The sequence below is a fragment of the Phaseolus vulgaris genome, chromosome 4 (genome assembly GCF_051622355.1).
Source record: "Phaseolus vulgaris cultivar YP4 chromosome 4, ASM5162235v1, whole genome shotgun sequence".
NCBI lineage: Eukaryota > Viridiplantae > Streptophyta > Magnoliopsida > Fabales > Fabaceae > Phaseolus > Phaseolus vulgaris.
Window position 1 is genome coordinate 4,512,289 of NC_143501.1, and position 19,553 is coordinate 4,531,841.

At 37.6% G+C, this 19,553-nt stretch overlaps 1 protein-coding gene across 9 annotated transcripts; it reads left to right on the forward strand.

Annotated features, from left to right (window-relative positions):
* The first annotated feature begins 10,936 nt into the window (after positions 1 to 10,936).
* On the forward strand, positions 10,937 to 19,080 carry LOC137836873 (uncharacterized). Of its 9 annotated transcripts, none has more exons than XR_016520517.1 (11): positions 10,937 to 11,142; positions 11,723 to 11,808; positions 12,026 to 12,471; positions 12,865 to 13,050; positions 14,191 to 14,298; positions 14,660 to 14,863; positions 14,951 to 16,779; positions 17,291 to 17,927; positions 18,018 to 18,164; positions 18,286 to 18,386; positions 18,507 to 19,080. XR_016520517.1 is itself a non-coding variant. In XM_090301600.1 (8 exons), the coding sequence occupies exons 2-8, from the start codon at positions 11,733 to 11,735 to the stop codon at positions 17,838 to 17,840; spliced, it is 3,399 nt and encodes a 1,132-aa protein (XP_090157726.1). In that variant the 5' UTR covers positions 11,004 to 11,142; positions 11,683 to 11,732; the 3' UTR covers positions 17,841 to 17,989. The 9 variants fall into 9 exon arrangements, 1 of the variants encoding a protein (XP_090157726.1); XR_016520516.1 differs by having other exon boundaries at positions 10,939 to 11,142; positions 11,683 to 11,808; XR_016520520.1 differs by having other exon boundaries at positions 11,004 to 11,142; positions 11,683 to 11,808; positions 18,029 to 18,164.
* The last annotated feature ends 473 nt before the right edge of the window (positions 19,081 to 19,553 follow it).

Sequence of the window (19,553 nt, forward strand, 5' to 3'; positions counted from 1 at the left end):
TTTGGTCTGAAATTTTTACCAGACATTTGCCATTGTGTCTATTGAGTTTTGGCTGAGATTTTAGCCTCAGACTCGTCCCTCAAGATTCGCAATAAATTTCCTATTCATCACTGCCCGGGCTGAAAGGAAGGTTCGTTCGTTTGTGAAACTGTTTGATTTTTTTTCTGGGTGAATACTCATCCGTTTGACCTGAAATCTGTTGCGTTTTGTCCCAAATTCAGTGGAGACTCTTACGTGGAATTTCAGCAAAAAACCATTTTGGGAAAATTTTTCAGAAATTTTTTGCAAACCAAGGCTATCCTCTAGCAAACCTTGTGAAATTTCGCCCTACTCTTTGGAATTTTTTTCCAGGTCTGTATTGCGCTGAAAAAATTCCCACATGTACTTTCGTATGTTGTTTGCACCCAGGTAAAGAAGCACGTCCATAAAAATATCACAGAAAGAAGATACGAGGAAGAAAAGCCAGGACGTCTTGTTTTCGGAAAACCGATTTTGTTCGCGCTCATTCTGGGACTTACTGTTTCTTACTCCTTGGGTATTTTGGTATGAAATTTTTACCACACATTCGTCATTGTGTCTATTGAGTTTTGGCTGAGATTTGAGACCCAGACTCGTCCCACAAGATTCACAATAAATTTCCTATTCATCACTGCCCGGGCTGAAAGAAAGGTTCGTTTGTGTGAAACTGTTTGATTTTTTTCCAGAGTGAATACTCATCCGTTTGACCTGAAACCTGTCGCGTTTTGTTCCAAATTCAGTGGAGATTCTTACGCGGAATTTCAGGGTGAAACCATTTCGGAAGAATTTTTCAGAAATTTTTTGCAAACCAAGGCTATCCTCTTGCAAAACTTGTGAAATTTCGGCGTACTCTCTGCAATTTTTTTCTGTGTCCGTATTGCACTGAAAAAATTCCCACAAGTACTTTCGTATATTGTTTTGCACCCAGGTAAGGAGGCACGTCCATAAAAAAATCACAGAAAGAAGATACGGGAAAGAAAAGCCAGGACGTTTTGTTTTCGGAAAACCGATTTTGTTCGCGCTCATTCTGGGACTTACTGTTTCTTACTCCTTGGGTATTTTGGTATGAAATTTTTACCACACATTCGTCATTGTGTCTATTGAGTTTTGGCTGAGATTTGAGACCCAGACTCGTCCCACAAGATTCGCAATAAATTTACTATTCATCACTGCCAGGGCTGAAAGGAAGGTTCGTTTGTGTGTGGAACTGTTTGATTTTTTTCCAGAGTGAATACTCATCCGTTTGACCTGAAATCTGTCGCGTTTTGTCCCAAATTCAGTGGAGATTCTTACGCGGAATTTCAGGATGAAACCATTTCGGAAGAATTTTTCAGAAATTTTTTGCAAACCAAGGTTATCCTCTTGCAAAACTTGTGAAATTTCGCCGTACTCTCTGCAATTTTTTTCTGTATCCGTATTGCGCTGAAAAAATTCCCACAAGTACTTTCGTATATTGTTTTGCACCCAGGTAAGGAGGCACGTCTATAAACAAATCACAGAAAGAAGATACGGGAAAGAAAAGCCAGGTCGTTTTGTTTTTGGAAAATCGGTTTTGTTCACTCTTGGTCTGGGACTTATTGCGCCTTACTCCTTGGGCATTTTGGTATGATATTTTTACCAGACATTCGTCATTGTGTCTATTGAGTTTTGGCTGAGATTTGAGCCCCAGACTCGTCCCACAAGATTCGCAATAAATTTCCTATTCATCACTGTGCGGGCTGAAAGGAAGGTTCGTTTGTGTGTGAAACTGTTTGATTTTTTTCTTGGGTGAATACTCATCCGTTTGACCTGAAATATGTCGCGTTTTGTCCCAAATTTAGTGGAGATTCTTACGCGGAATTTCAGGAAAAAACCATTTCGGGAGAATTTTTCAAAATTTTTGTGGAAACCAAAGCTATCCTCTAGCAAAACTTGTGAAATTTCGCCCTACTCTCTGCAATTTTTTTCTGGGTCCGTATTGCGCTGAAAAAATTCACACAACTACTTTCGTATGTTTTTTGCACCCAGGTAAGGAGGCACGTCCATAAAAAAATCACAGAAAGAAGATAGGGGGAAGAAAAGCCAGGACGTTTTGTTTTCGGAAAACCGGTTTTGTTCACTCTCGGTCTGGGACTTACTGCGCCTTCCTCCTTGGGTATTTTGGTTTGATATTTTTACCAGACATTCGTCTTTGTGTCTATTGAGTTTTGGCTGAGATTTGAGACCCAGACTCGTCCCACAAGATTCGCAATAAATTTCCTATTCATCACTGCCCGGGCTGAAAGGAAGGTTCGTTTGTGTGTGAAACTGTTTGATTTTTTTCCAGAGTGAATACTCATCCGTTTGACCTGAAATCTATCGCGTTTTGTCCCAAATTCAGTGGAGATTCTTACGCGGAATTTCAGGATGAAACCATTTCGGGAGAATTTTTCAGAAATTTTTTGCAAACCAAGGTTATCCTCTTGCAAAACTTGTGAAATTTCGCCGTACTCTCTGCAATTTTTTTCTGTATCCGTATTGCGCTGAAAAAATTCCCACAAGTACTTTCGTAAATTGTTTTGCACCCAGGTAAGGAGGCACGTCCATAAACAAATCACAGAAAGAAGATACGGGAAAGAAAAGCCAGGACGTTTTGTTTTAGTAAAATCGGTTTTGTTCACTCTCGGTCTGGGACTTACTGCGCCTTACTCCTTGGGTATTTTGGTATGATATTTTTACCAGACATTCGTCATTGTGTCTATTGAGTTTTGGCTGAGATTTGAGCCCCAGACTCGTCCCACAAGATTCGCAATAAATTTCCTATTCATCACTGTGCGGGCTGAAAGGAAGGTTCGTTTGTGTGTGAAACTGTTTGATTTTTTTCTTGGGTGAATACTCATCCGTTTGACCTGAAATCTGTCGCGTTTTGTCCCAAATTTAGTGGAGATTCTTACGCGGAATTTCAGGAAAAAACCATTTCGGGAGAATTTTTCAAAATTTTTGTGCAAACCAAAGCTATCCTCTAGCAAAACTTGTGAAATTTCGCCCTACTCTCTGCAATTTTTTTCTGGGTCCGTATTGCGCTGAAAAAATTCACACAACTACTTTCGTATGTTTTTTGCACCCAGGTAAGGAGGCACGTCCATAAACAAATCACAGAAAGAAGATAGGGGGAAGAAAAGCCAGGACGTTTTGTTTTCGGAAAACCGGTTTTGTTCACTCTCGGTCTGGGACTTACTGCGCCTTCCTCCTTGGGTATTTTGGTTTGATATTTTTACCAGACATTCGTCTTTGTGTCTATTGAGTTTTGGCTGAGATTTGAGACCCAGACTCGTCCCACAAGATTCGCAATAAATTTCCTATTCATCACTGCCCGGGCTGAAAGGAAGGTTCGTTTGTGTGTGAAACTGTTTGATTTTTTTCCAGAGTGAATACTCATCCGTTTGACCTGAAATCTGTCGCGTTTTGTCCCAAATTTAGTGGAGATTCTTACGCGGAATTTCAGGATGAAACCATTTCGGGAGAATTTTTCAGAAATTTTTTGCAAACCAAGGTTATCCTCTTGCAAAACTTGTGAAATTTCGCCGTACTCTCTGCAATTTTTTTCTGTATCCGTATTGCGCTGAAAAAATTCCCACAAGTACTTTCGTAAATTGTTTTGCACCCAGATAAGGAGGCACGTCCATAAACAAATCACAGAAAGAAGATACGGGAAAGAAAAGCCAGGACGTTTTGTTTTTGGAAAATCGGTTTTGTTCACTCTCGGTCTGGGACTTACTGCGTCTTCCTCCTTGGGTATTTTGGTTTGATATTTTTACCAGACATTTGTCATTGTGTCTATTGAGTTTTGGCTGAGATTTGAGACCCAAACTCGTCCCATAAGATTCGCAATAAATTTCCTATTCATCACTGCCCGGGCTGAAAGGAAGGTTCGTTTGTGTGTGAAACTGTTTGATTTTCTTCCAGAGTGAATACTCATCCGTTTGACCTGAAATCTGTCGCGTTTTGTCCCAAATTTAGTGGAGATTCTTCCGCGGAATTTCAGGAAAAAACCATTTCGGGAGAATTTTTCAAAATTTTTGTGGAAACCAAAGCTATCCTCTAGCAAAACTTGTGAAATTTCGCCCTACTCTCTGCAATTTTTTTTGGGTCCGTATTGCGCTGAAAAAATTCACACAAGTACTTTCGTATGTTGTTTGCACCCAGGTAAGGAGGAACGTCCATAAACAAATCACAGAAAGAAGATAGGGGGAAGAAAAGCCAGGACGTTTTGTTTTCGGAAAACCGGTTTTGTTCACTCTCGGTCTGGGACTTACTGCGCCTTCCTCCTTGGGTATTTTGGTTTGATATTTTTACCAGACATTCGTCTTTGTGTCTATTGAGTTTTGGCTGAGATTTGAGACCCAGACTCGTCCCACAAGATTCGCAATAAATTTCCTATTCATCACTGCCCGGGCTGAAAGGAAGGTTCGTTTGTGTGTCAAACTGTTTGATTTTGTTCCAGAGTGAATACTCATCCGTTTGACCTGAAATCTGTCGCGTTTTGTCCCAAATTCAGTGGAGATTCTTACGCGGAATTTCAGGATGAAACCATTTCGGGAGAATATTTCAGAAATTTTTTGCAAACCAAGGTTATCCTCTTGCAAAACTTGTGAAATTTCGCCCTACTCTCTGCAATTTTTTTCTGTATCCGTATTGCGCTGAAAAAATTCCCACAAGTACTTTCCTATATTGTTTTGCACCCAGGTAAGGAGGCACGTCCATAAACAAATCACAGAAAGAAGATACGGGAAAGAAAAGCCAGGACGTTTTGTTTTTGTAAAATCGGTTTTGTTCACTCTCGGTCTGGGACTTACTGCGCCTTACTCCTTGGGTATTTTGGTACGATATTTTTACCAGACATTCGTCATTGTGTCTATTGAGTTTTGGCTGAGATTTGAGCCCCAGACTCGTCCCACAAGATTCGCAATAAATTTCCTATTCATCACTGTGCGGGCTGAAAGGAAGGTTCGTTTGTGTGTGAAACTGTTTGATTTTTTTCTTGGGTGAATACTCATCCGTTTGACCTGAAATCTGTCGCGTTTTGTCCCAAATTTAGTGGAGATTCTTACGCGGAATTTCAGGAAAAAACCATTTCGGGAGAATTTTTCAAAATTTTTGTGGAAACCAAAGCTATCCTCTAGCAAAACTTGTGAAATTTCGCCCTACTCTCTGCAATTTTTTTCTGGGTCCGTATTGCGCTGAAAAAATTCACACAACTACTTTCGTATGTTTTTTGCACCCAGGTAAGGAGGCACGTCCATAAACAAATCACAGAAAGAAGATAGGGGGAAGAAAAGCCAGGACGTTTTGTTTTTGGAAAACCGGTTTTGTTCACTCTCGGTCTGGGACTTACTGCGCCTTCCTCCTTGGGTATTTTGGTTTGATATTTTTACCAGACATTCGTCTTTGTGTCTATTGAGTTTTGGCTGAGATTTGAGACCCAGACTCGTCCCACAAGATTCGCAATAAATTTCCTATTCATCACTGCCCGGGCTGAAAGGAAGGTTCGTTTGTGTGTGAAACTGTTTGATTTTTTTCCAGAGTGAATACTCATCCGTTTGACCTGAAATCTATCGCGTTTTGTCCCAAATTCAGTGGAGATTCTTACGCGGAATTTCAGGATGAAACCATTTCGGGAGAATTTTTCAGAAATTTTTTGCAAACCAAGGTTATCCTCTTGCAAAACTTGTGAAATTTCGCCGTACTCTCTGCAATTTTTTTCTGTATCCGTATTGCGCTGAACAAATTCCCACAAGTACTTTCCTATATTGTTTTGCACCCAGGTAAGGAGGCACGTCCATAAACAAATCACAGAAAGAAGATACGGGAAAGAAAAGCCAGGACGTTTTGTTTTTGTAAAATCGGTTTTGTTCACTCTCGGTCTGGGACTTACTGCGCCTTACTCCTTGGGTATTTTGGTACGATATTTTTACCAGACATTCGTCATTGTGTCTATTGAGTTTTGGCTGAGATTTGAGCCCCAGACTCGTCCCACAAGATTCGCAATAAATTTCCTATTCATCACTGTGCGGGCTGAAAGGAAGGTTCGTTTGTGTGTGAAACTGTTTGATTTTTTTCTTGGGTGAATACTCATCCGTTTGACCTGAAATATGTCGCGTTTTGTCCCAAATTTAGTGGAGATTCTTATGCGGAATTTCAGGAAAAAACCATTTCGGGAGAATTTTTCAAAAATTTTGTGGAAACCAAAGCTATCCTCTAGCAAAAGTTGTGAAATTTCGCTCTACTCTCTGCAATTTTTTTCTGGGTCCGTATTGCGCTGAAAAAATTCACACAAGTACTTTCGTATGTTGTTTGCACCCAGGTAAGGAGGCACGTCCATAAACAAATCACATAAAGAAGATAGGGGGAAGAAAAGCCAGGACGTTTTGTTTTCGGAAAACCGTTTTTGTTCACTCTCGGTCTGGGACTTACTGCGTCTTCCTCCTTGGGTATTTTGGTTTGATATTTTTACCAGACATTTGTCATTGTGTCTATTGAGTTTTGGCTGAGATTTGAGACCCAAACTCGTCCCATAAGATTCGCAATAAATTTCCTATTCATCACTGCCCGGGCTGAAAGGAAGGTTCGTTTGTGTGTGAAACTGTTTGATTTTCTTCCAGAGTGAATACTCATCCGTTTGACCTGAAATCTGTCGCGTTTTTTCCCAAATTCAGTTGAGATTCGTATGCGGAATTTCAGGAAAAAACCTTTCTGTGAGAATTTTTCAGAAATTTTGTGCAAACCAAGGCTATCCTCTAGCAAAACTTGTGAAATTTCGCCCTACTCTCTGTAAATTTTTTCTGGGTCCGTATTGCGCTGAAAAAATTCACACAAGTACCTTCTTATGTTGTTTGCACCCAAGTAAGGAGGAACCTCCATAAACAAATCACAGAAGGAAGAAACGGGTTAGAAAAGCCAGGACTTTCCGTTTTCGGAAAACCAATTTTGTTCTCTCTCGGTCTACGACTTACTACGCCTTACTCCTTGGGTATTTTGGTCTGAAATTTTTACCAGACGTTCATCATTGTGTCTAGTGAGTTTTGGCTGAGATTTGAGCCCCAGATTCATCCCACAAGAATGACAATAAATTTTTTATTCATCACTGCCAGGGCTGAAAGGAAAGTTCGTTTGTGTGTGAAACTGTTTGATTTTTTCCCTGGGTGAGTACTCAATCGTTTGACCTGAAATCTGTTGCATTTTGTCCCAAATTCAGTGGAGACTCTTACGCGGAATTTCAGGAAAAAACTATTTCGATGGAATTTTTCAGAAATTTTGTGCAAACCAAAGCTATCCTCTAGCAAAACTTGTGAAATTTCGCCCTACTCTCTGCAATTTTTTTTCAGGTCTGTATTGCGCTGAAAAAATTCTCACAAGTACTTTCGTATGTTGTTTTCACCCCGTTAAGGAGGCACGTCCATAAACAAATCACAGAAAGAAGATACGAGGAAGAAAAGCCAAGACGTTTTGTTTTCGGAAAACCGGTTTTGTTCACTCTCGGTGTGGGACTTACTGCGCCTTACTCCTTGGGTATTTTGGTCTGATATTTTTACCAGACATTCGTCATTGTGTCTATTGAGTTTTGGCTGAGATTTGAGCCCCAGACTCGTCCCACAAGATTCGCAATAAATTTCCTATTCATCATTGCCCGGGAAGAAAGGAAGGTTCGTTTGTGTGTGAAACTGTTTAATTTTTCTTCCTGGGTGAATACTCGTTCGTTTGACCTGAAATATGTCGTGTTTTTTCCCAAATTCAGTGGCTATTCTTACGCGAAATTGCAGGAAAAAACCATTTCGGGAGAATTTTTCAGAAATTTTGTGCAAACCAAGGCTATCCTCTTGCAATACTTGTGAAATTTCGCCCTACTTTCTGCAATTTTTTTCCGGGTCCGTTTTGCGCTAAAAAAATTCACACAAGTACTTTCGTATGTTGTTTGAACCCAGGTAAGGAGCCACGTCCATAAACAAATCACAGAAAGAATATACGGGGAAGAAAAGCCTGGACATTTTGTTTTCGGAAAACCGGTTTTGTTCACTCTCGGTCTGGGACTTACTGCGCCTTACTCCTTGGGTATTTTGGTCTGAAATTTTTACCAGACATTCCTCATTGTGTCTATTGAGTTTTGGCTGAGATTTGAGCCCCAGACTCGTCCCACAAGATTCGCAATAAATTTCCTATTCATCACTGCCCGGGCTGAAAGGAAGGTTCGTTTGTGTGTGAAACTGTTTGATTTTTTTTCTTGGGTGAATACTCGTCCGTTTGACCTAAAATCTGTCTCGTTATTTCCCAAATTCAGTGGAGATTCTGACGCGAAATTTCAGGAAAACACCATATCGGGAGAATTTTTCAGAAATTTTGTGCAAACCAAGGCTATCCTCTACCAAAACTTATGAAATTTCGCTGTACTTTCTGAAATTTTATTCTGGGTCCGTATTGCGCTGAAAAAATTCACACAAGTACCTTCATATGTTGTTTGCACCCAGGTAAGGAGGCACGTCCATAAACAAATCACAGAAGGAAGATACGGGTTAGAAAAGCCAGGACGTTTCGTTTTCGGAAGACCAGTTTTGTTTACTCTCGGTCTGGGACTTACAACGCGTTACTCCTGTGGTATTTTGGTCTGAAATTTTTACCAGACGTTCGTAACTGTGTCTACTGAGTTTTGGCTTAGATTTGAGTCCCAGATTCGTCCCACAAAATTGTCAATAAATTTTTTATTCATCACTGTCAGGGATGAAAGGAAGGTTCGTTTGTGTGTGAAACTGTTTGATTTCTTTCGTGGGTGAATACTCATCCGTTTGACCTGAAATTTGTCGCGCTTTGTCCCAAATTCAATGGAGATTCTTACATGGAATTTCAGGAAAAAACTATTTCCAGAGAATTTTTCAAAAATTTTGTGCAAACCAAGGCTATCCTCTACCAAAACTTGTGAAATTTCGTCGTACTTTCTGAAATTTTATTCTGGGTCCCTATTGCGCTTAAAAATTCACACAAGTACCTTCATATGTTGTTTGCACCCAGGTAAGGCGGCACGTCCCTAAACAAATCACAGAAGGAAGATACGTGTTAGAAATGTCACGGCGTTTCGTTTTCGGAAAACCAGTTTTGTTCACTCTCGGTCTGGGACTTACTACGCGTTACTCCTTGGGTATTTTGTTCTGAAATTTTTACCAGACGTTCGTAACTGTGTCTACTGAGTTTTGGCTGAGATATGAGCCCCAGATTCGTCCCACAAGATTGGGAATACATTTTTTATTCATCACTGCCAGGGATGAAAGGAAGGTTCGTTTGTGTGTGAAACTATTTTGATTTTTTTCGTGGGTGAATACTCATCCGTTTGACCTGAAATTTGTTGCGTTTTGTCTCGAATTCAGTGGAGATTCTTATGTGAAATTTCAGGAAAAAACTATTTCGGGAGAATTTTTCAGAAATTTTGTGCAAATCAAGGTTCTACCAAAACTTGTGAAATTTCGTCCTACTTTTTGAAATTTTATTCTGGGTCCATTTTGCGCTGAAAAAATTCACACAAGTACCTTCATATGTTGTTTGCACCCAGGGAAGGAGGCATGTACCTAAACAAATCACAGAAGGAAGATACGTGTTAGAAAAGTCAGGACGTTTCGTTTTCGGAAAACCAGTTTTGTTCACTCTCGGTCTGGGACTTACTATGCATTACTCCTTGGGTATTTTGGTCTGAAATTTTTACCAGGCGTTCGTCACTATGTCTACTGAGTTTTGGCTGAGATATGATTCCCAGATTCATCCCACAAGATTTGCAATAAATTTTTTATTCATCACTCTCAGGGCTGAAAGGAAGGTTCGTTTGCGTGTGAAATTGTTTGATTTTTTTCGTGGGTGAATACTCATCCGTTTGACATGAAATTTGTCGCCTTTTATCCCAAATTCAGTGCAGTTTCGTACGTGGAATTTTAGGAAAAAAACTATTTCGAGAGATTTTTTCAGAAATTTTGTGCAAACCAAGGTTATCTATCCTCTGCAAAAACTTGTGAAATTTGGCCATACTTTCTGAAATTTTATTCTGGGTCCCTATTGCGCTGAAAATATTCACACAAGTACCTTCATATGTTGTTTGCACTCAGGTAAGGAGGCCCGTCCATAAACAAATCATAGAAGGAAGATACGGATTAGAAAAGCCAGGACGTTTCTTTTTCGGAAAACTAGTTTTTTTCACTCTCGGTCTAAGACTTACTACGCGTTACTCCTTGGGTATTTTGGTCTGAAATTTTTACCAGACGGTCGTAACTGTGTCTACTGAGTTTTGACTGAGATTTGAGATCCAGATTCGTTCCACAAGATTGACAATAAATTTTTTGTTCATCACTCACAAGACTAAATTCAAAATGTACATATACTCAGGGAACTCTAATCTCGTAAGAATTTATTTTATATAAAAAAATTAATAATACATTTACTATTAAAGAACTAAGTCAAATATAAATATACAACTTCAAAATACTTCAAATAAAAAAATTCATACAAATATTGTAAAAATTAATTTGTTTAAATCATTAAAATTAAATAATTAAATTAGACATAGATAAATATTCAATTTATAAAAATTAAGTAATTAAATTAGACATAGATAAATATTAAATTTCTATGTTAAATTCTCTAATTATTATGTTAATTAATATTTATCTCATGCTTTCATCCTATATCCCATATCTGATATATTTCTTTTGAAGATTTGTACTTTTATTAAAAACAGAAAATACATTTAGATTGTTCAGTTGAATTTGATTTACTACCCACATTCCTTCAAAAATATACTACTCCAAATTTAATTTCTGGCCAAACAATATAAAATTTACTCCAAGTTTTTCGAATTTTTTAAAAAAAAAGAGCATTCCCCAAAAAAACTCATCCCAATAAAAAAAATAGAACCCTAATAACCTAAATCACAATGCAACCCTAATTCCACACCACCCAACGGCACCACCGGACCACCGTCGACCTGCAACCGGCGACCACCGCATAAACCGCAACCTGCAACCACCGCGCGGCGTCTTCTACCCAATCGCCACCACCGCGGGACCTGCTTCGCTCGATCGTCACCACCACCGCAACGAATGTGACTGAAACCAAAACGCAACGCGAAACCCTAAAGTGAGTTGTTTATTCCATTTAATTTTTCCATTCAGAACGACACCGTTTTGGGTTAAAACAAAAACCCAACTGAACTCGCCAACTCGGAGCAGACTCGCGAGTTTGAACGAGTCACCGAGTTCACTCCGAGTCTGCCGAGTTTACTACCGAGTTTGTTATTTTGATTTTGGTTAATACAGTGAAATTGTGGAATTAATGTGGAACAAGTGAAATGTAATTATGCTTTAAAAACATTTAATAGATACATTTAATATTATAGAATTCGTATATAAATATTTTTTTATTGAAACAACCGCCTGACGGAGTTCCGCCGCCGCGATCACTGTTTATAACAACCGTTCCAACGGCGCTACGCAGCCATTCACCGGAAAATCCAGCAATAGTGGGTTTCTTCTTCAATTTTTTATTGAAATTATATCTTAGACTATTGTGCTTTCAGCACGTGGTTGCTTCAATCATCTTGGTTCTGAGTCCACTCCTTACACATTATTCACTATATATGAATTCCGAAAACCAATTGCATTTGCTTGTTTCATGAAGCTTTAATACGATATAACACCATTGCATTTGCCTGGTGAAGAAAACTCGCCATGGAACCAACTTGTGCTGCTCGTGCCATGGAATGGAGCATTCAACTTGAAATGGGCCTCCGTTCTGCAAAACCTGGTTATTTAATTCTCTTCTTTCATCCTTTTTTTTTCATCATTATGTTCCCCTTTATTCCTCTGAAATTTGGGCTATCCAAGCAATGGTGCCTATTCAAATAATGCCTCATTCACTGTGTATTATCATTCCATTCAAAGCCTTAAATTTGAAACTGTTATAGTTTTTGTGTTATTTGTTTGTTTTGTTTTTTATGATTTTTGGAATTTATCACTGTCAGGTGCTCCTGTCAAAGCCATATTGGAAATGGAGCCTCGACTTTGGCAATGGAGTAGAGAGCCTGAATATGATGTTGCTCCCTGTGCTATGTTTGGTCTTGTTCCAGGTGAAGATAGAATATTTGCTAATGCTATCCTCTTGCGCCTTGCTGATGCCTTTAGGGGTGGTGACATAGAGACCAGACTTTCAGTTGTTAGGGTTTTCTTGTCTGAACGGAAACATCGCAATAAGGAGAAGACAAAGCGGTGCAAAGGGTTGCTGTCAGAGGCCAGAGTAGCTAATCACTTGGAGTTGTTAAATAGAGTGAAATCTGTTTTTGATATTGGGGATTTGGAGTCGAAGGCACTGGCTTTGGTTTTGTTTGGTTGTTGGGCTGATTTTCTGAAAGACAATGCTCAGATTCGATACTTGATATTTTCTAGCCTTGTTTCTGCTCATGACTGTGAGGTAAAATAAGTACCTTAGTGTTGCTGTTGTTTTAGATGTCTGATTTCTTTCATATTGACGTCTCTTGGTTAGATATGTTTACTTTGATTTTCTACCTGTGTACCTAAATCATGTTTTCCAACGTCTCAAAAATATTTTCTGTTAAATTATATTGCAAGTGAGAAACTGCAATCTTAATTTGATTTACATGACTCTACATGGATGGATTGACACATGATAGTGATTTGCTTGATTGCATTTAATAAAATGGGGAGGTTGACTGCCTTGGAATATTCTCCTAATTTTCTTTAATTGTGAATTCTAACTTGTTTACCTGACCCTATTTGAAGACACTTTTATTATAATTAATTTTCTGTATCAATACATCTAAAATGCTGGGTTGAGATTTCACAGGTGAAAGCATCCTTGTATGCCACTGGTTGCCTTTGTGAGATATCAGATGATTTTGCATCTATTTCAGTGGAGATGCTATTTAATATAATGAATTCATCTTCAGTGTCTTTGCCAGTAAAGTTGGCTGCTGCCCAAGTTTTGGCAAAATGCAAATCCTCTTATTCAGTTGCACATAAAGCGTACAAGGTATTTGATAATTATATATGCTATGACAGCTATAATATTGTGTGACTTTCTCCTAATGTTGGAACTATAATTGTCTTGTTTATCTGTGTTTCTAATAACTGTGATTTTATCTTTTTCTGCATATGTCTATGTTCTCTTCCTTTACATTTTCCTAGGGACGTGATTAACAAGATACCAAGTGGAAACAAGGTGGCCTAGAGGAATTATAAAGAAAATACCTTGATTTTTTCTTGTTGAAGCGGAGTTCTAATTTTTGAAATTGGCTCATCTAGTTTATTGTAAATATTTCTTGACATTGTGCCTCAGCTAGCTGTAATAAATCATAACACTAAGCTTACATAAAATGTGTGAAGATAATTCAGTAAAATCTTGTCAAGTTCCTAAACTTCCAAACTTGATCCGATTGTCCAGTAGAAGATGTGCATTTCCAGCATGTGATGGATAGTTTTAGTAGAACGTCTAGTCTCATAGTTTCTATTGAGATTAGTATCGTCTGGAGCAGCTGTCTAAGTCAGAAGCGGAAAACACTATTCATGTGCCTCTCCACATGTTTAGGTGCATTTCATTGTAGTTGGTTACGGTAGTTGTATGCTATATATATAGGAACCTGTAATGACAGTTAAACTAACTGAGTTCAATTGTAAAATCAATAAACTGTGAGAGTTGAGCGAAAGTTCACTGAGAGAGAAACTTCGTGTTATAATCTTTGTGCATAGTCAATTCTGTCATTGACGTAGATTGAAGTTCAGTAACACTTCAATTGAACCACATTATTTCTGTATGTGATTCTTCCTTTGTTTACCTTCTATAATTTATTTTTACGGCTTCTCTCTGTTATGTATTAGTGTTTATGTGGTAGACTGTTCTGCAGTGAATTTGCTTAATTTTTGTTTGAAACTAATACTGTGACTTCATAAGAAAATAGAAATCAGAACTAATTCTTGCAGTACAGTGCTGATATATACTTTTTATTGCCAATGAGCTCCCCGCACTATGTGCCTTGGTTCAATATCCAAACTTAATAGCATAACAATTGTTAAGTTTAACCAACCTAAAGAAATTTGTTACTTTTTCTTTTGTCTGTTTCATCATTGGAACTATCATATTTGGTTTTCTGATATGATGATTGATTTAATGCAGACAGGTATGGAGTTGGTACTAAATTCGTCAGATGAAGATTTTATGGTTGCTATGCTATACTCGCTCTCAAAACTGGCTTGCATTTTAATTCCTTTTACCTCTTGTCAGGTATGTATCTGTCCTACTATATGATTTTGAGCATCCTAGTTGAGCAGGAGGAATGAAAGGTCACTTATTACTTTATCCTTGCTTTAATTTCTGTTTGAAATACTTTGTGTGACCATTTGCGAAGTGTTGTTTTGTTCCTTCAACTGAATGTGATTGTTTTAAAAGTTATCCTTAACATGAAGTTTATGAAACTCATTGCTAGATTTTTTCCTTTGAAAAGGGCTAGTAAACTATTTAAGGCTTGTGGTAAAATAAAGCACCACGCAGCCAGCTTTAGCATATGCATGGATGATGGTCCCAATTCAAAATATATACTATTTCTATGGTGCTTTCCTTGTGTAATTAAGTCATTTGGATTCAGGTGGACTTTCTTCTTTTGTTTCTCAATCGAGAAAGAACTTCACATGTAAAAGAAACATCATTAAGATGCTTGCATTTTTTATTCAGAAGAGGATTGTGTGAGAACTCAGATAGTTCGGCTCTAATTCGTGGGCTATTTTCCATAGTGGAGGAACCTGAAGTTTCATTTTCCATTCAATATAAGGCTCTAAGAGTCTTGCACAAGGTTTGAGTTTGGTACCTGGCAAAATGAAACTCATTTTTATTTCTTATGATATATGAACTTGTTTGACATGCATTAAATGATTGTCAGGTCCTTCTTTCTGTTCCGCCTTCTTCACTTCAAAAGGAACTTCGAGAATTTATGAGGCTTCAAACTGTTATTGAAAACACAAGTCAACATCCAGCTTCTAGGAACAATTGCTTGGCCATTTGTATTCTAGCAGATTTTTGTTGTAGGACAAAGGACAGAGCAGAAATTGAGAATGTTTTTGGTTGTTCTTCCCTGCCATCGCGTGTTATCTCTTTAATCAAAGATCATATCAAACTTATGTTGATGCCATTGTTGGAAGGTGGTCAAAATGATTTGGCAATTTGTCAGGAGCTCCAGTATCTGCTAAAGATTATTTTAACTGTTGTTGAAAGTCATCCTTCTCTTGGTTCTTTGGTACTTGATAACATAAAAGAAGTGATTGAATATTATTTTGTGACAATTGCATCTACTGATCCTGCAGTACCATCAACTCTTCTAGCTGTAAATTTTAAAGGAGAAAAGCAAAGTTCCTTTCTTGTTAAATTTCTTTCCAAAATATACAGATTTCTGGTGGCATACCTTGAAAATCTTTATGTAGTTGGTGCTGTTAATACTGAAGTGTTTAGTAAAGTGAATATTTTGGCTGAAATTGTGTGCCAGTGTAGTTTAATTGATTGCTATACACACATATTGTACCATCTGCTATTGCACACTCAACCTATTTGTGATGGCTTAGTCCATGAGAATGATGAAACCCGTCCGGTTAGTTGTCTTGTTAAATGCACAACGTTTGTAAACAAAGTCTTGACAGGAACAAATGGCTGGACTGCTTACAAGGTTGGTGCTCATGCTGCGTGTCAGGGTGAATGGTTGCTAGCTACTATTGTATTCAGGTCATTAATAGAGAAAGTGAAGTCTGATTCTTGCTGTAGCTGGTTAAAAACACTGTTCCATTATTCTAGTTCTGAAGAAAAAATCCAACTTCTTAGGCAGCCAAAACAGGGAACCACATCAGTGGAGTTGGCGGGGACTATCAAATTTCCTTTAACACATTATTACAAGGACGATACACATCCGAGACTTGCCAGGAATATCAATGATTGTAATTACTATGATCAGCTTTCTCAGTCTCATGTGGAAGTATGCTCTTCCTTGAAAATTTTGGATGCCTCTGTAACAAGTTCTCAAGCATTTTGTTTTCAGAGGTGGTTTTTATCATTAAGAGCTAGAGTGTTGGAAAATTTAGTGGGTGTGGTTAAAGCTTTGAGGGAAGTTTCATTGAATGTGGATCAAAATTTAAATCAGGTAGAGATTGAGAGTAGTGATAAGCTTCAATTCCTGAAGTCTTATCAAGATATTACTCAATTTTCCTTACAACTGTTCAGACTAGCAGAAGAATTTGATCTACTTAGAGCATCTTTCATTGGGATGGACAGTGAAAGTTCTGAAGTCCTTGCAGCTCATGGTCTGAGTTCTTCAGTATTAGCATTTGTAACTGCTTTTGGAGTGTCTAATGTAGACCAAGATTCTCAGAGAATTTTTATTGGTGACAAAACCTCTAGTAATTTACAAGCTTTGACAATACAAAATTTAAGGAGGCTATTTTGGTGTGTGGATCATGGAACCAGAGCGAGTTTCTCTTTGCTGTTGAATTATTTTGATCTAAATGAGATCCGTTTATCCCAAGGATCCGGTTACCGAACTTGTAGCATTGCCTATAAAGACAGAGAGGTTCTCAATGTTTGTAGTTATGCTGTCTCTAGTGCTGCCTGCTTGCTTCAGAAAACTGCATCTCAGTTTACCAAGAATGCTTTGTCACTAGCTTCTAATACTTTGATAAAATTGATGCACATTCATCTTCGGATTCCAAAGTACTTCTTCAAAGTAAGGTATGTGTATCAATTATTCAATGGAATCAGTGTAAACTTTTTAGTGAAAGTTTAAATGAATATGTAGTTTTTATTATGATGTAATTTTTACTGTAATGATCCTCACATGGACTATTATTTTTTCCTTCAATATTCTCCCTTATCTTCCTTTTCATGTCAAAATGAATCATATAATATAACTTTAAACGAAAGGAATTGAATAGTTTGCTTTTGAGTTTGTTTTATCTGAGTCTCAAGAAATGGTTTCCCAATTTTGTTAGTATTTTAAGCTGAATTAGTTTTTCTTTTGTTGTTTAATAGATGTTCTCTTTGTTGTGAACCTTTATACGTTTAGTGCTCTCTGATTTTATGATGTAGTCTCCTTATATGCAAATCTAGAACTGCTGTAGTCCATTTAAGTTCTTAATTTGATCAAGCCACGACCAAGAGTTGGAAATTTGGTGTTTATTTATGTTTCCTAACACTTAAAAATACGGTGTTGAAATATATCTGTTTTGCATTATTTGTGCAGACCATTCATTGGGTCAGAACTTTTTCTCCACAACGAGGACTCTGGTAATGGGGTTGAAATATCTGTTTCGCAAGGCTCCCACATCAGTTTGAATATTTGTCTTCAATTGAAGAATGTGCCCCCAAACCTTGTGGTTAAGTCAACTAAGTGTTACTGCATCCTTCATTGCAGTACGTCCTTCCTCGTCCCATGTGGACAAACCTTGGGGCACTCACAGTCTAGATCTGAAGCTTGGAAAGATGATGAAATTGTTGAGCTGAACCAGAAGTTGGTTTGCCATGTCTTGGATGGTGTGGCCGGTAAGAGGAGAATTTCTATGCATAGTAGGGGCCATGGTAATAGTATGGCTGTGGAGACATTAATGGATTTTAGACCTAATGAGAAAGGGCAGGGGTTTTCACATTGCTCACTCGATGTGTCTAACTTTCCCGTGGGTTCTTACAGAATCAAATGGCATAGTTGTCTGGTTGACAGTCAAGATTCCTATTGGAGCCTCCTTCCTTTGAACCCAGGACCTGTATTTTTTGTTACAAAACCCAGAGTTGGCTAATCTGCTAACAATTTCACAAAGCATATCCATTAAAATAAATATTATTCATATGAAGTATGCTCACTTTATGGCCAACCGATCCTGAAGGTTAGTCCATTATTTATGACTCTTAGTTTTCTGCTTTAATTTATGGCTACAATTCCTTCCTGTTGCTGATAATATCAACGGTCTCATTAGCTGCTATACAGTGAACTTGGGCTCTATCCACTTTGAGACTGCTTTTTAAGCTACTGCTTCCTAGCAATTTTGTTTCTTTATGATTGGGTACTCATTTTAGAATCAAAATGCTCAGCATTCAATTCTACAGCAACCTAACTTAGTCAGGTGTGTTCTTGATTTAAGGAAAACAGAAGAAAATTTCTGAGTTATTATATAGTTTTTCGTCGTAATTGTGGCTGCATTGTTGGATTTCACTGATTCTGTTTCATTGAATGTGAACCATCAGGGATGGCTCTCTTTTGGGAAGAAAGAACTGGATTTGGTAAATAAATGGGCCTTTGAAAATGAGAATATCATTCATAACTTTCCGGCAGAATTGACAACACAGTAAGGCTGTCGTTCATTTGATGCAGTTCCAGCGAGTGTCATTCCTTGATCTGAGCTTATTATTTTTATTTAGGGACTAAATCCACTAAACTGTATATTGTTTACCTATTGAATGCACAGTGGAAGAGAAGGAACCATACGAGGCAAAAGCACGTGAAGATAAAAAACGTTACAATTACAAGGATGAAATCAGTGGCTACAAGAATCCCAACCCATGAATATTGATTCTGGAAATGAATCTGACAGTGCCTAAGGCTGTTTCTCGACTCTGTCAGTTAATGCACTTCCATAGATGCCTGTTGTCATGGCATGGCATGCAAAGTTCACCCGTGTTCCTTATATTTCTTACCCGTGATGGCATCTCTCACATGCTCCATAGATTGACACATGTTTTTGCTCTTTGAAATGGCTTGATGGCTTGTGAATGAGCTCAAGATTTTTGTGCTGTGCTGGTTTACTGAAGACAGCTGAAGGACGAGCTTAGTGCGTTGGTTAGGTCCCATGCTAATTAAATTAGTGGTCTCTGTTTTAGACCCAATTTCCTAATATATTGTGATAAAATGACAGTCCCTTGGGTTTTTGACCCACGAATTTAGGACTTGTAACATAATTATACCTTCAACTTTTTGCTACATGATTTGGGGCATCCGTCTAACAGTGATATATCTAAGATTGAAAGTTGTCTATTCTTCAATTGTGTATAATTTTCTCTTTCATTCTGTATAATTTTATATTTTGGACAAAATAACCAGTTAAGAAAAAAAAGTTTAACTTTGAATTTGCTTACATTTTGGAGGTCATTTAAAAGATTAGGTTTCTCTTTTCCAGATGTCCATACCACTTTTAAATGTCTACAAGTTTTTTAATACATAAATATATATATATATATATATATATATATATATATATATATAAGAAAATTATTACTATATGAGAGTCAAAGGAGTAAGTGATAAATACCATTCTTGACTGAATGGGGAAGTGATTAAAAAAACTATGACTTATTTCATAGAGATTTATTTATATTATTTATAACAAGGGATTCTCTTATTTGATATATATTTATACTTTACACTTAATTATATTTTAAAATTAAAAAAATAATAAAATATATGGTATAAATATAAAATAATTACACATTATAATAACAAAACACATTACAAATAG

What these genes read in the sequence shown, in the direction of transcription:
- LOC137836873 (XM_090301600.1), top strand. Translation starts at nt 11,733, where the DNA reads ATGGAACCAACTTGTGCTGCTCGTGCCATGGAATGGAGCATTCAACTT. An exon ending in TTGCACATAAAGCGTACAAG is followed by an intron (nt 13,051 to 14,190) that starts GTATTTGATAAT and finishes GATTTAATGCAG; the next exon opens with ACAGGTATGGAGTTGGTACT. An exon ending in CTCTAAGAGTCTTGCACAAG is followed by an intron (nt 14,864 to 14,950) that starts GTTTGAGTTTGG and finishes AATGATTGTCAG; the next exon opens with GTCCTTCTTTCTGTTCCGCC.